The sequence below is a fragment of the Lepidochelys kempii genome, chromosome 3 (assembly GCF_965140265.1).
Source record: "Lepidochelys kempii isolate rLepKem1 chromosome 3, rLepKem1.hap2, whole genome shotgun sequence".
Classification (NCBI taxonomy): Eukaryota; Metazoa; Chordata; order Testudines; family Cheloniidae; genus Lepidochelys; species Lepidochelys kempii.
The window spans coordinates 207,475,601-207,488,249 of NC_133258.1; the positions used below are offsets into that span (position 1 = coordinate 207,475,601).

Genomic DNA, 12,649 nt, shown 5'->3' on the forward strand with positions numbered 1-12,649 from the left:
TGTATATATAAGTAAATTGACATCACTAATATAATGTTATGGCAAGTGAAAAATGGAAATTACTTATGAAAGCAGTGTGCATTCCTATGGAACATGCAGTGTACACAGTGAAAGGGGTAAAAGAAATGTGAATGTGTTACTTCCGATAGGTTGTATTTTCTTTTTCAGATAGCTGTGTGCTTTGAAAGGAGAAACCAACCCAGCGCCAAGGAAAATCAGTCAATATAAGCAGTGAAGCCCAATCACCATTGGAAAGTGCCACCCAAATTCTGTTTTCTTTTAATAGGTTATTAATTATGGATGATGTAGCAACTTTGAATAATGACCTTCCCAATTCACAAACATGGCAACATTTCCTTTTGAAAATTCTATTCAAAAGTTTTGTTTAACTGTGGTGTAAAATAAATGCCACTAAGGGAATAAACACAAGAATTATATGGTAGAGTTTTGTAAGTCAGAACAAACGAAAGAAAACAAAAAAGATTAAAGTGTTTTAGACTGCAAACAGGTCCATAGTTTAGGGTTAAAATCTACCGGGGGAAATATTGTACAGAAACGTTCAATTTCATTATGTGTCAGTGTTATTCAGTTTTACCAATTAGCAGTTACCTAAAGGATTGTGCTCACTGACAGTTGGGACAATATAATTAAGAACCGTTGAAAGGACTTTCTGAATACAAATGTCTACTTTAGAATGGTGTAAAACTTCCAAGGGGGAGCAGCAACTACAAGAAAAGAAACTTAATAAGACTGTCACAAGAACTGGACTGTTTCCAGTTGACATGTCTCTCTGAAACCAAGCTGACACAAAGATGCTGTGGGAATGTGGCCAAGCATTTCAACAGAAGATAGCAGCAAACATCTCGCATCCATTGAATGAGCAAAACCAAGAATTCATTAAGCTTTGTTATCTGTATATAATATACATGATGTTGTAATTTATTTTAAGGAAGTACGGGACTAAATCACTGTGCTCCAATAATAACGTGCAGCATGGGGGATACATGCTATACAAAGTAAAACCTGCCTGAAGTAATATGGAGCAAGAAAACTTGCCCTCTTTTATTTCCACAGAAAAGTTAAAAATGTAGAACAAGAGAGATGACACCAGTCGGTTCGGGATAAGGAAATTAACAAGGGTCCAATACCATGAAGTTAAAACTTAAGTCATTGCAACCTGTATGGTGCAGAAGGAGTTTGTTTTGCCTCCTCAAATATTGTTGGAAACTAATGACAAGGTCTGGAAAGCCCAAGACTTGTTCTGCTGTTTGAACCTGAGAGACACTAACAGGTATCATGCCTTAGAGACAGAGTCGCCAGCATGTGGGTTCATGCTGCCGGGCACAGTCTACAAATTGCACAGTATGGTTGAGATGCTGGGAAGCTGGTGGAGTAAAAACTACCTATGCTGGGAATGGCAAGTGTTGTATGGTGGCTGATGGGGAACACTTCCGGTATGGACCCAGGGAATGTGCTGAATTTGCTGTGGTGATAGATAAAAACACAATATACACACTGTTAGGGGATAAAGTAACTAAAATATAGGGAAAGTTAAAACTGTAGAAGGATGCTTTAAAAGTAGGGTGGCCATATTTCCCTACACTGAATACGGGACACCTGGTAAGATTACTCGTATTCAAGCGAGTCCAACGGCAATCCATCAGAACTATGCAGTACAAACGTTCAAATTAATATCAAGTTGATTGAGCCCCCGTTAAAAAGAAATACTGCATAGTTGGATTGTTTTTATTTGCCTTCTTATCTTTAAGGCTTTAGGGTTCACACAGGGAGAGGTGACATGCACGCCCCACCTCCCCACACACACACAGGGAAGGGGGTGGGATGACCTGGCCTGAGTCTTTGCAGAGCTCATCTCTTCCCCCTCACTCCCCCGTGGCTGGAAGAAGCTTGTCCTTTCCTGCCCACACAGTGTCGAAAGGTAGCTAACACCTCCAGGCTCCTGCTGGCCACTGACATAACCCAGCCACCTCCTGTCCCCCTCGGCTATCGCGTGGGCAAGAAGGGGTTAAGCCCTAAGGATGCATTGTGCACCAGGGCCCAGGGAACCTGACTGCAGGGACTTCAGTGAGCCCAGCTGGAGACGTGGCTCGGCAGGGGAGGGTGCCTAGGGGACGGAGCAGCCCCATCCTCTGTGGGGCCAGGACCCAAGGTGTGTGGGGTGAAGAGGGTGCTAAACCCCTGTCTGGGGAGCTGCTGTGAAGCTGCAGGTTCGGAGCATGGCCAGGTTGGAAATCGCTTCCCGCCATTCCAGAGGTTAGCTGAGGGGTGGAGAGGCTTCCCCGTCCCAGTACCATGGGGGGCTTTGGCACCTGCAGGGCGTGGCTCCTCCTGGCCAGTGCCCCGGGCCAGAGGGTCTTGGGCTTTCCCGGGGTGCCTGCCCAGCCAGAGGCAGTGGGGGAAGGAAGGAGCCTGCCGGCCAGGCTGCTGGTTAGCTGAGCGCTCTGACCAGGAGTTGGTTCTCTGCACAGCGCTGGGAGAGGGACACGCCCTGCTGGGCGGGATATGGAGGAGCAGCAGGGCTAGGGGGGGTGAAGGGGCAAAGCAGGGAGAGGACAGTGAGAGGGGGAGCACGTAAATGGCCGCTGTGTGGCACCTACCCACACTCATCAGCCATCACCAGCCAGAAATGGGAAGGGAGGCAGGGCCCAGCTGGCCAAGAGCCAGCATGCAGCAGGGGCTGTGCTGATGCACCAGCAGGGGGAGTGGCTGTCCCCACGTGCTGCATCTTCACCCCATCACCAGCCTTACACACCCACCCTCATCGTCGACCACTGGAGCCCCGCCACTCACTGCTGGCGGGTGGGCGGCTGGCGAGCAGGGATCCGGTCAGCAGCAGGACTCGCCAGTACTGATGGAGGGGAGACAGAAAATACTGGACAATTGGCCTGTTTCTAAGAAACACTTGGGACACCTGCAGGAGGGCTTAAATACGGGACTGTCCCTTTTAAAACGGGACATCTGGTCACCCTATTTAAAAGTAGTATTCCTCCCTTAAGCCTGGATCTTAAAATCCCTATTTGTAATAGCTAGGTAGTCAAGGCTACTGAACGTGATATATTCGGTAATGAACTTGTAATTCATCTGGCTTAGGGAACAGAAGAACTAAAACAAGGAGTTAGTAAAACACACTTTGGAACAGTTGGTACCCACAACCCAGCACATAACCAACCAAAATAATGAGATAGGCACCATCATTGTGGCAGCAGTTAACCCTTTGTTGGCTATGAAGAGTAGGAAGCCTCCACCCTGTATGTAATTCAAATAGTCAGTGTACTTTTAATGGCTGTACAATTAGTAACCAACACTGCTGTACGAAAAAAGAAAAAAAAAAGGAGTGGAAATGCAGGCCTTGTGTGAACAATGAAAGAAAACAGAAGGAAGGAAATGCTTAACAATGCACAAAGCATGAATTCACAAGTGGCCTTATAAATAATCTGTAGCTAGTAAATAAAAAGTAAGCAGAAGAGTCATGTGTGACCAGCTTGCAGCTTTGCTAACTAGCACATCTTGTAGCGTATGGACAGCTCATGATCTATACAGGGATTGGTTCATAAAATCAGTAAGCCAATCATAAAGCACGTGATACAATGTAGAATGTAATGCTCATGTGTTAGTCTGTTTTAGACTAGGTATATAATTGGATTTATAATTATGTACTTTGGTTTGTACTTGTGGTTCACCCTAACCCACCCTGCCACACCTGAGCCTGCTCACCTCAGGTATAGCTTCATGAAATGCCCATAAAGAAACCTCAGTGACAAGTCTGGATTTCAGAGAACTGGAAGAAATGTTCTCCCAGAACTGGACAAGGTGCTCTGGATAAGCCGAATGGAAAAGATCTCAGACTTTGGAAGCCCAAGGCTATGCAGAGCATTAACAGAGCTCTGTGCTGAAAAGTTGAATGTCACAAACACACTCTAAGCTAGGCTGAAGGAGAAGGTTAGAGAGAGTATGAGCAAACTTGGCCTCCAACCCTGGCCATGGCAGGGCAAGTGTAAGATCACACACAGCTGCTGGAGAAAAGAGCAGTTGATTACCAACTCATTTCCATCTTACCTTGCAGCTTCTTCAGGACAGCCACCTCCATCTTGAGGACCTGTTTGGGCTGCTGGGCTGACTCCACTTTCAGGGCCACGTTCTCACGGGTCAGGAGATCCATTGCCTCATAAATCTCACCAAAACCACCACCACCAATCTTCTTCAGCTAAACAGAACACAAAAGCAGGGCTTAGCACAAATAGGCAAGACCACGTCTGTCCATTTACCATCTCACAGCAGGAAGGAGCAGGGCACCAGCCCCTTCACTGTGCAAGGAGGTACTGGGCCCGCTCCCCAGGCTGCCTGCGACGTGACCACGTGTCACAATCAGGACATGGGTGGTCTGAGCTAGTGGTTAAAGCAGGAGTTAGGAGAGTCAGGCCGGGTCGGATACCAGGAGACCAGAGGACAAACCGAGGAGAATTGAGTGCCTGGAGGCAGGCTACCAGGAGATCAGAACCAGGACACAAACTTGAGAGCTGAACCACAGAACTGTGGTTTCCGTTTGCCAGAAGCTGGGAATGGGTCACAGAGGATGGATCATTTGATGATTCCCTGTTCCGTTCATTCCCTCTGGGGCACCTGGCATTGGCCACTCTCGGAAGACAAGATACTGGGCTAGATGGATCTTTGGTCTGACACAGTGTGGCCGTTCTTATGTTCTTAATGACAACCAGAGTCAGGCCGGGTTGGGATACAAGGGAGTCGAGTCACAGGAGGAGGAGCACAAGCAACACAGTTCTCCCAGAGCAAAGCAGATCCCAGCTGTATGGACAACTTCCTGTTCCTGCGCTTATATGGAAGCTGTGGACCAATCAGGACCCCCAGCATTCTGCCAATCTGGTGCCAGGACTGGAGTCCTCTGTCTAGGTTCAGCTGCTGTCTTAGCAGCTGTTAGCAGGTAGCAGATTGGAGCATATTGCTCCTAAGAGTCCTGTGGATATGGGTCCAAGACCCATGGTCCCTGATACCACGCGTTCTCTGCCCAGGGAGGTAACAGCCCAGCTTCCCAGCCTCTCTGCAATGTGACCACCCCATCAAAGCACAGGAAAGTATTTGCCCAGCTTCCCAGTCTGTCTGTTATGAGCAAGAGTGGAGAAGGAAAAGGTGGCTTTTAGCCATCTTTGTGTTCCCTCAGTCTTGGGCTGATTTGTGTCAGGCCAGACCTAGCACAAGTAAGAACAGACTTAAGCCTGTTCTAACTTATGCCAGCTGCCCATGGCCCCATCCATTCAACATCTGGGGGTACCCCATTTTCCCTGGACATGGTGAAGAGAAGGCAATTTGCAGGCCATATACTGGAGCAATACATAACACCAACATTACTAGCAGACAGGACGCAGACTCCAGTGAGAACCATCTGGCCTGGGACTGGCAGTTCCTTTCAGCTCCACTCTATTCAATGGAAAGGAAATAGCTGTTCACACGGGAGCTTCCCTAGCTCTCCAATACCATCACTGAAAGTGTGAGGATCAAGAGTGAGCAGGGCATGCTGGGATCAGCCTTTCTAGGCCACATCCCATATTAATAATACTTAACACATATATCACACTTCCCAAGACTATCTGATTAAACCTCACCAATGCCTTGGGAGGAAGGTTCATGGTATCCTCATTTTACAGATGGGGAAACTAAGGCAGGCTTTCAGGGGCTAAATGACTTGCCCGAGACTATCTAGTAAGTTAGTGGCACAATGAGGAACAGCACCCAAGATATCATGATTCCTCATGTTATTCTCATTCTTCTGTACCTTGTAGAATAAGGGAAGGCATAGACTCCATAGCTCAAGTTTGTGTCCTGCACTTAGGCCACCTCTCTCCTAGCAGAATAAATGGATGAGATCCTAGACAGGAGAATCTTTTCCCTCTCTAGCTAGCCTAGTCTTGTTAGACACCACTAAGGGGAGAAGACTGTAGAGCTAACAGGCCTAGCCATCAATGCTGCTTCCTTGTTTCACAGACAGTATTGGGAGAGGAAAGCACCTCTGTAGAAACAAGGCCTGGTAACACACAACCCTTGAAAAATACTCCCCTGGGCTCCTTTGAAACAGGCTCTTTAAATCCTGAGGCTGTTCATTCCGAGCGATCATTAGCATTGCCAGTCACAAGAATAAAACACGAGCAACCTTGCTGCTGTCTGGATAGAGTTTGTATTTCAGCCTGCAACAAGAACCAACCCATTCTGCTGCTGGACACCCTCACAATCACACCCAATGCTTAGAGCTCTGCCCTGGATGCCAAGCGTAAAAAAGTCACAATACTATCCTGCCAGCAATCACCAGTCCAGTCCCTGCTCTCGTAGGCAGCCCTGTCAGATAACCCAACCCGTAACTTATCAAGATCCATCTTAAGGCTGGTTAGGTGGTTTGCCCCCACTCCTCCTAGGGGGAGGCTGTTCCAGAGTCTCACTCCTCTGATGGCTACCAGGCTTAATTTGCACTCCCTCTGGCATTCCATCCATGAAAACGATCAGGAATGAAATAGTTTGTGTCAACACTGAAGTGTCATTGTGGACACGCCAACAACATTAGAGGGGTTGGGGGAGGTGTCCACATCTCAGTCATTATTTCAACATATCTGCACATGCAGTAAAACCTCTCTGCATTGATTACATTTGGTTTACACGTGGAAGGTTTTTCTTTGCAACCACAAGGGCTAGACACTGATTTTTAAGAAGTAAAAGCTTAGATTCTGTGCAGTCTGAATGTGTCATGTGGATCTCTCAGGGTAGCCAGTCTCTGTGGATAGACTAAGCCCAGTGCCCCTGGACCAGAGCAGGTGAATCCAATCCAGCCAATTTAAGAGGGCTGAGCTACACCTATAAAGAGCTGCTAGTGGGCAGTCAGAGTGAGAGATGGACTGAGACAGATTGTGCCTGGGGAAGGGGAAGCCACACCAGAGTGGAACAAGGGGCCAGGGCCTCAGAGAAGCAGCCCTGAGCTGCTCCAGGAAGGGAGAAGAGCTGACTGAAACTGAGAATCTGCCAGGAGCAAGCATGCCAGAGACCCCAGGGAGAAGAGGTCCTGAAGCCCAGGGCTAAGGAATGAGTTAAAAGTCTGTTTTTTTCTGTTTGTTTGCTAACCTCTGTTAAGAAAATACACCTCCTGGAAAAGGACCGGGCGAGGCAGTGCATGCTTTGAGACTGGAGAGAAACCTGGGATGGTGACAATGGGTCACAAACACATCAAGCCAATGGGATACAGCCTGTGGCCATGTGTTTGATCTCCTTGCTCTGATGGCTACTACAGGCAGATTTCACTTTTATCCACATGCTGTAGCAAAGAATAACTTTAATCTCATTTTTGGTACTGAAGGAAGAAGCTGAGACTCTCAACTGAGTCCCAATATTACCTTTGGGTTGTTTTGGTTTTTTTTAAACTAAGGCCATCATAATAAGCTGTTGGCCTTCCCAAGGGCGATATCTCTCTATCTATTTTTATGGAGAATTCCCCATGGACATAAAAATAGTTGAGACAACCCAGCCCAGAAAGAGCTCAAAATACTGACTATGATAGGGACAGAACTGGCTGCACCCTAAAGGTGCTCCCTCCAGAGCCACGGTGAGGCATGGCACATGGGCACAGGGAAGCTTACACTACCTCGGTCACGTAAGTCATTTCCTTGCACCATTAAGGGATTCTGCTGTTCCCAGCAGAATGCCAATAAGCAGGAAAAAAACCACTCCAGTGCCCTGGGTGCTAAAGAAACGTACGCACCAGTGCATTCATTATCACCCCTGCAAACGTACACACACTGCTGCCAGCTCCCTGCCCTCCTTTTTTGAGCTCTGTTATCCACTCAGTCTCCTGTTCTCTGGTTCCACTTCCACGCGCAGCCCTCTACCCAGCTGGTCCCATCCCTGCCAGCAATGCCGACACCAGGCGTGCAGTGTGGATCCTGTGTCAGCATCCACGGGAGGGCTGGAACTGCCTCTCCGCCTCATTTCAAAGCTGTGCTGAAAACGCACTTACTCTCTAACGACAGCCCCTTTGAATTGCTCCCCACCTGGCCTTTCTATTTAATGTTGTAGCTGGCAGAGCACCTGGAAAGACAGTTTTGTATGAAAGACCATAAGCAAAATGAAATTGAAATATATTGCACTTCCTTTTCCTTTTGGTTCTTCCTCCCTACGGGCCCAATCCTGCCATCCTTACTCAGACAGGGCTCCCATTCAAAGGGGTGATAAGTAAAAATTGCATAATTGAGCCCTATAGAACTGGCAGAGAAGAAAAAGGATTTTTGAAAACACCCCTTATTTTGTTCTCTTTGACGGGTTATCTGCAAAGGAGAACACAATTTGGATTCAGGCCCCTTTTACTTCTTCACAATGAGTAGAGAAGCCCTGAAAGGGAATTGGGGTTTGATGGGGTTAGGGTTTTTTTCAGTTTGTATCTGCTTTGGAAATATCAGGACTCTCAAGTCTTGCCCTCCCTGTCTGTGCTGGACATCTTCTTGTAGGACCAGACAACTGGACAGAGACCTTGCTCTGAGCTGACAGGCCAAGGCTGCTGGATCTTTAACAAAGACATCACTCTTCCCCATGGTTTACTTATATTATTCTATTAGATAGCGGCTAAATAAATAAAAAGCATTTGAAATTTAACTGAAAATCTTTCCCTCCGATTGCTCAGATTTCACTTCCTCGCTCTCTGTGATGTCACGACCATGCTAGTTCTCCAATTATCCCCACTCTTCTGGCAAAAGCAGGTTAGTCAAGACCTACATTTACTATGTAAAAAAGTTGCAGAAAAAAGCAGACAGAAGGATAAAAGGACAACAATAATTCCTTCCCCACTGTAGGTCACCTTTAAGTCTCACCCAATGCAGTAATACAAAGCATTTCGTACAATGCACAAGGGGCCAGTTTATGCCTGCTAAAGGAAATGTAATTTTAAATTTTCTAACTTGAGCACACATAACATCTCAACCTTATTGTTGCATCACCAATTTTGTTGCACCGAAGGTATTTATTTAAAGTCCTTTCTGACAACGCACTAAAACAAAACATCCCAATGCCACGGCTGTGTCCTCCACTGAATACCTGCAGAGCAGCAGTTCGCAGTGACCCACAACATGCAGTGCTGGTGCCAAAACAATATACAGAATAAATGGAGGTACACAAAGTAAACAGGTAAACAGGTACGTCCATTTCTGCCCCATTCAACACATGATATCAAAACCAGGGCTGGTCAGAACCGGAAAAAGACAGTCAGTGAGGGGGGAAAGTTTTATTTTCAAGATTTTAACAGGATATAAAAAAAACAGACAGTATCAAATAAATCCAAAGGTGTCAAAGATGCATGTGCCCCTATAAGTAGCTAACCCTGGGTCTTTCTAGACAGAGGAGATGCACCCAGGAGAGACAGCTGCTCACTAGCACAGAAGTAGGTTCCCTGAGCAAATACCAGCATGTCATGGTCCTAATGTGTAGGCCAAGGCCGTAAAGCATCAGGTCTGCATGTACTTCTAGTCCTCCTGCAAAGCAAACCTTCCACATGTGACCTGAGAGTCCCCAGTACAGTGATGTCTGACTGAACCTGTGGAAAACGTGGAACAAGAACTCTAAGGGGCATGAACTCTTCGGCCCTTCCATTAATCTCACTGGAGCATTAATGCTAGAGCCTAATGACGACATTTGATGATCAGCCTTCACTAAGTGCTGATCATTTTAGTGAGGCCCTGGGGAAGGGAGGAGGGGGGAAGCCCCTGGTGTGGAGGGACGGGGGGGATTAGGAGTTGTAGAAGGGAAGTGGACGCAGAGGAGACACAGCCAGGAAAGGGGGAGACAAACAGAGAGGAGGATGGCAAAGGAAGAGCAAACACCTAAGACAGAGAGGACCAAACGGGCAGGATACTCCCGCACTGAGCGATGCTGAGTAGGACAATAAAATGCTGAATAATAAATAATGAAGTTTACTTCAGAGACTGTATTCTCCCCGGATCTTTGTGCAAATCACATATTGGAACTGGGTGAGAAGGGACTTGGGGGTGTCCTCTGTGGAATGAGGACATGTCCTCTGTGGAATGGGGGTGCAATCCTGATTTCATACTGTGCCTCACAGACTATTAGGGTTGCCAACCCTCCCGGTTTTGCTGGGAGTCTCCCGGAATCAAGTCCTATCTTCTGGAGGCTACTGATGCCAAACCGGGAGACTTTAGGTGCTAAAAGTCCGGCAGCACAGTGGGGCTAAGGCAGGCTTCCTCCCTGCCCTGGCCCTGCGCCGCTCGGAGAAGCAGCCAGCACATATCTGCTGTCTCTGGGCAGGGACCAGTGGGGTCCGCGCATACTACCCTCGCCTTGAGTGTCGACTCTATGTCTCCCATTGGCCAGGAACTGCAGCCAATGGGAGCTGTGGGGGGCGGGGCCTGCAGGCACGGGCAGCGTGCAGAGACCGCTGGCCCCTCCGCCTATGGGCTGCTGCTGGAGGGACATGCTGGTCTCTTTCTGGAGCCACCCAAGGTAAGCGCCGCCCCCCTCGCTCCCTCCCACACCCAAACTCCCTCCCAGAGCCAGCACCCTCTCCTGCACCCCAACCCCAACCCCTTGCCCCAGCCCTGAGTACCCTCCTGCACCCAAACTCCCTCCCAGAGCCCTCACCCCCTCCTGCACCCGAACCCCCTGCCCCAGGCTCAGCCCAGAGCCACCTCCCACACTCCAAACCCCTCAGCCCCAGCCCCCAAGCCCAGAGCTGGCACCCCCTCCTACACCCCAAACCCCTGCCGCAGCCCGGTGAAAGTGAGTGAGGGTGGGGGAGAGTGAGTGCGGTTGGGGCCTTGGTGAAAGGGTGGGAAGGGGTGTGGCCTTGGGGAAGGGGCGGGGCAATGGTGTTTGGGTTTGTGCGATTTGACAGTTGGCACCCCTACAGACCGTAAGTTAACAGGGAATTGAGCCCTATTCACCGCATGAGTTTGACACCCCTGGCATAGAGAGAGACAAGCAAATTGGCTCAGGAGGCCCTGGCCAGAACCAGAGCAAGACCCGAAGACAAAGAAGGAAAAATAATCTGGAGCAGAAGAAAGGAAGGGAGGGTTTCACAAACAACAGATGGTTAAAAAGATACATACATTAAAAAGCAACTGACAATGTCCTTTAGGTCAGCAAGGTCCCTGCGAGAGACGCCAAAATCATTCTTGCACTTCATGGCCTGTTACGATTATTGTGAGACAAGGTAACAGCAGCAGCAGCACAAGGGAAATCCATTTGTGCTTAAAATTCAAGGCAAAGATCGTTCAAGGGAATGAGGTATTGGCCCCGACCTGTTTCTATGTATCTAACGTGTGGCAGAGTAACAGCTTCATTTTCTTTCCTGTCTCTGCACAGAAATGCTAGGAAAGTGCCTGGGATTAAAGTCTCCAGCAGCCTAAACCACTGACATCTGCATCTCACTCAGCCGATCCCAAGTATAAAAGGAACCGAATACCCACTCCAACCAGGGCTGTATTCTACAAGATGCAAAGCTGTCTGGGGAGGTCTTTTAAAAGATCCATTTCAGCTTCAGATTTCAGAAGGCTCTCAGCCACTCTCCATCAAAGGTGCAGCAGTGTCCAAGCACTACCTGCAGCCTGTATCTTTGACTAAATGAAGGTTTCAAGGTCTTTGGACAGAAAACAAGAGCACCATTAATCACATCAGGAGCAGCAGATCCGAAGCAATTCTGGCTGAGTTAAACACAGTGCTAAAGAAGTCTAAGCTTCAACATGCATCAGTTACAGGAACAGCCTGCAAACCACCAGCTTCTTATTATGTTCTAGCTTGGGGAGAAAGCCCCTCAAGATCTTTTCTCTTTAGCTCCCTACTAGTCCCCAGAGCTGGTCAGCCTTGCTCCCTGAATGAGCCAGGGATGGGGAGAGGGACAGAGGACAGGACTGGAGAACTTCTTCCTGACACTGCTCTACTGGTTCAGGGCGTGAATTCAGCACACTGCACTCTTAGGAGGCCACCAGGCTGGAACCAGTAGTTACCAGCAGGAGGTGAATTGCAAAGCAACCCTGAACACTGTACCGACATCAGCAGTATGCACTGACTATCCCTGCAGCCAGGATGGGTTAGGAGTTGGAGGTGAAAGGATGGTGCTCACGGCTCACTGCTCCTCTCCCTGGCCTCAGTTGGGGGGGCCCTCAGGCATCAGGCCAGTACCTTCCTGGGTGGAATTATGCAACTCTCCCAATCTCAGCTGAGCCCAGGGCTCCAGCACCCCGTGGCTCAAACATGCTTACCCAGCTGGTTCAACTAGGTTCAGTGCCTGCAGTGCCTCCTTTTGGGAGTCTCCTTACACCACTGTCCTGTTCATTTTAGCAGTAGGAACGGCACTGAGAGCATTAAATAAACCATTTTAAAAAAAAAGAAAGAAAATTGGAGAACCAATTCTATTGTGTACAGCTGAGGAACCCCCTAAGATGGGTCATCAGCAGGGCTTGAAGCTTCACATCCCCACTACTACCTAGGAACTAGCCTATGAGTCTAGAGGACTTTGCTGGGCGGTTTACGACCTCTCTCTATATATCTATGTAGGATGTTGGAGATTAGGAATTCTGAGCTCTGTCTCTTACTGATGGGCTGGATTGCTGGATTCATTGGATGAGGTTTTCTG

The 12,649-nt window shown here is 48.3% G+C and overlaps 1 protein-coding gene across 2 annotated transcripts in view; it reads right to left on the reverse strand.

Moving 5' to 3' along the window:
• The window catches only part of TTBK1 (tau tubulin kinase 1), a 156,725-nt gene that overhangs the window by 94,649 nt on the left and 49,427 nt on the right, over positions 1-12,649 (reverse strand). For both annotated transcript variants that reach the window (XM_073339826.1, XM_073339827.1), the window contains one exon: positions 4,078-4,225. In XM_073339826.1, the coding sequence (XP_073195927.1) occupies positions 4,078-4,225 (148 nt within the window). The remainder of the gene's footprint in view (positions 1-4,077; positions 4,226-12,649) is intronic.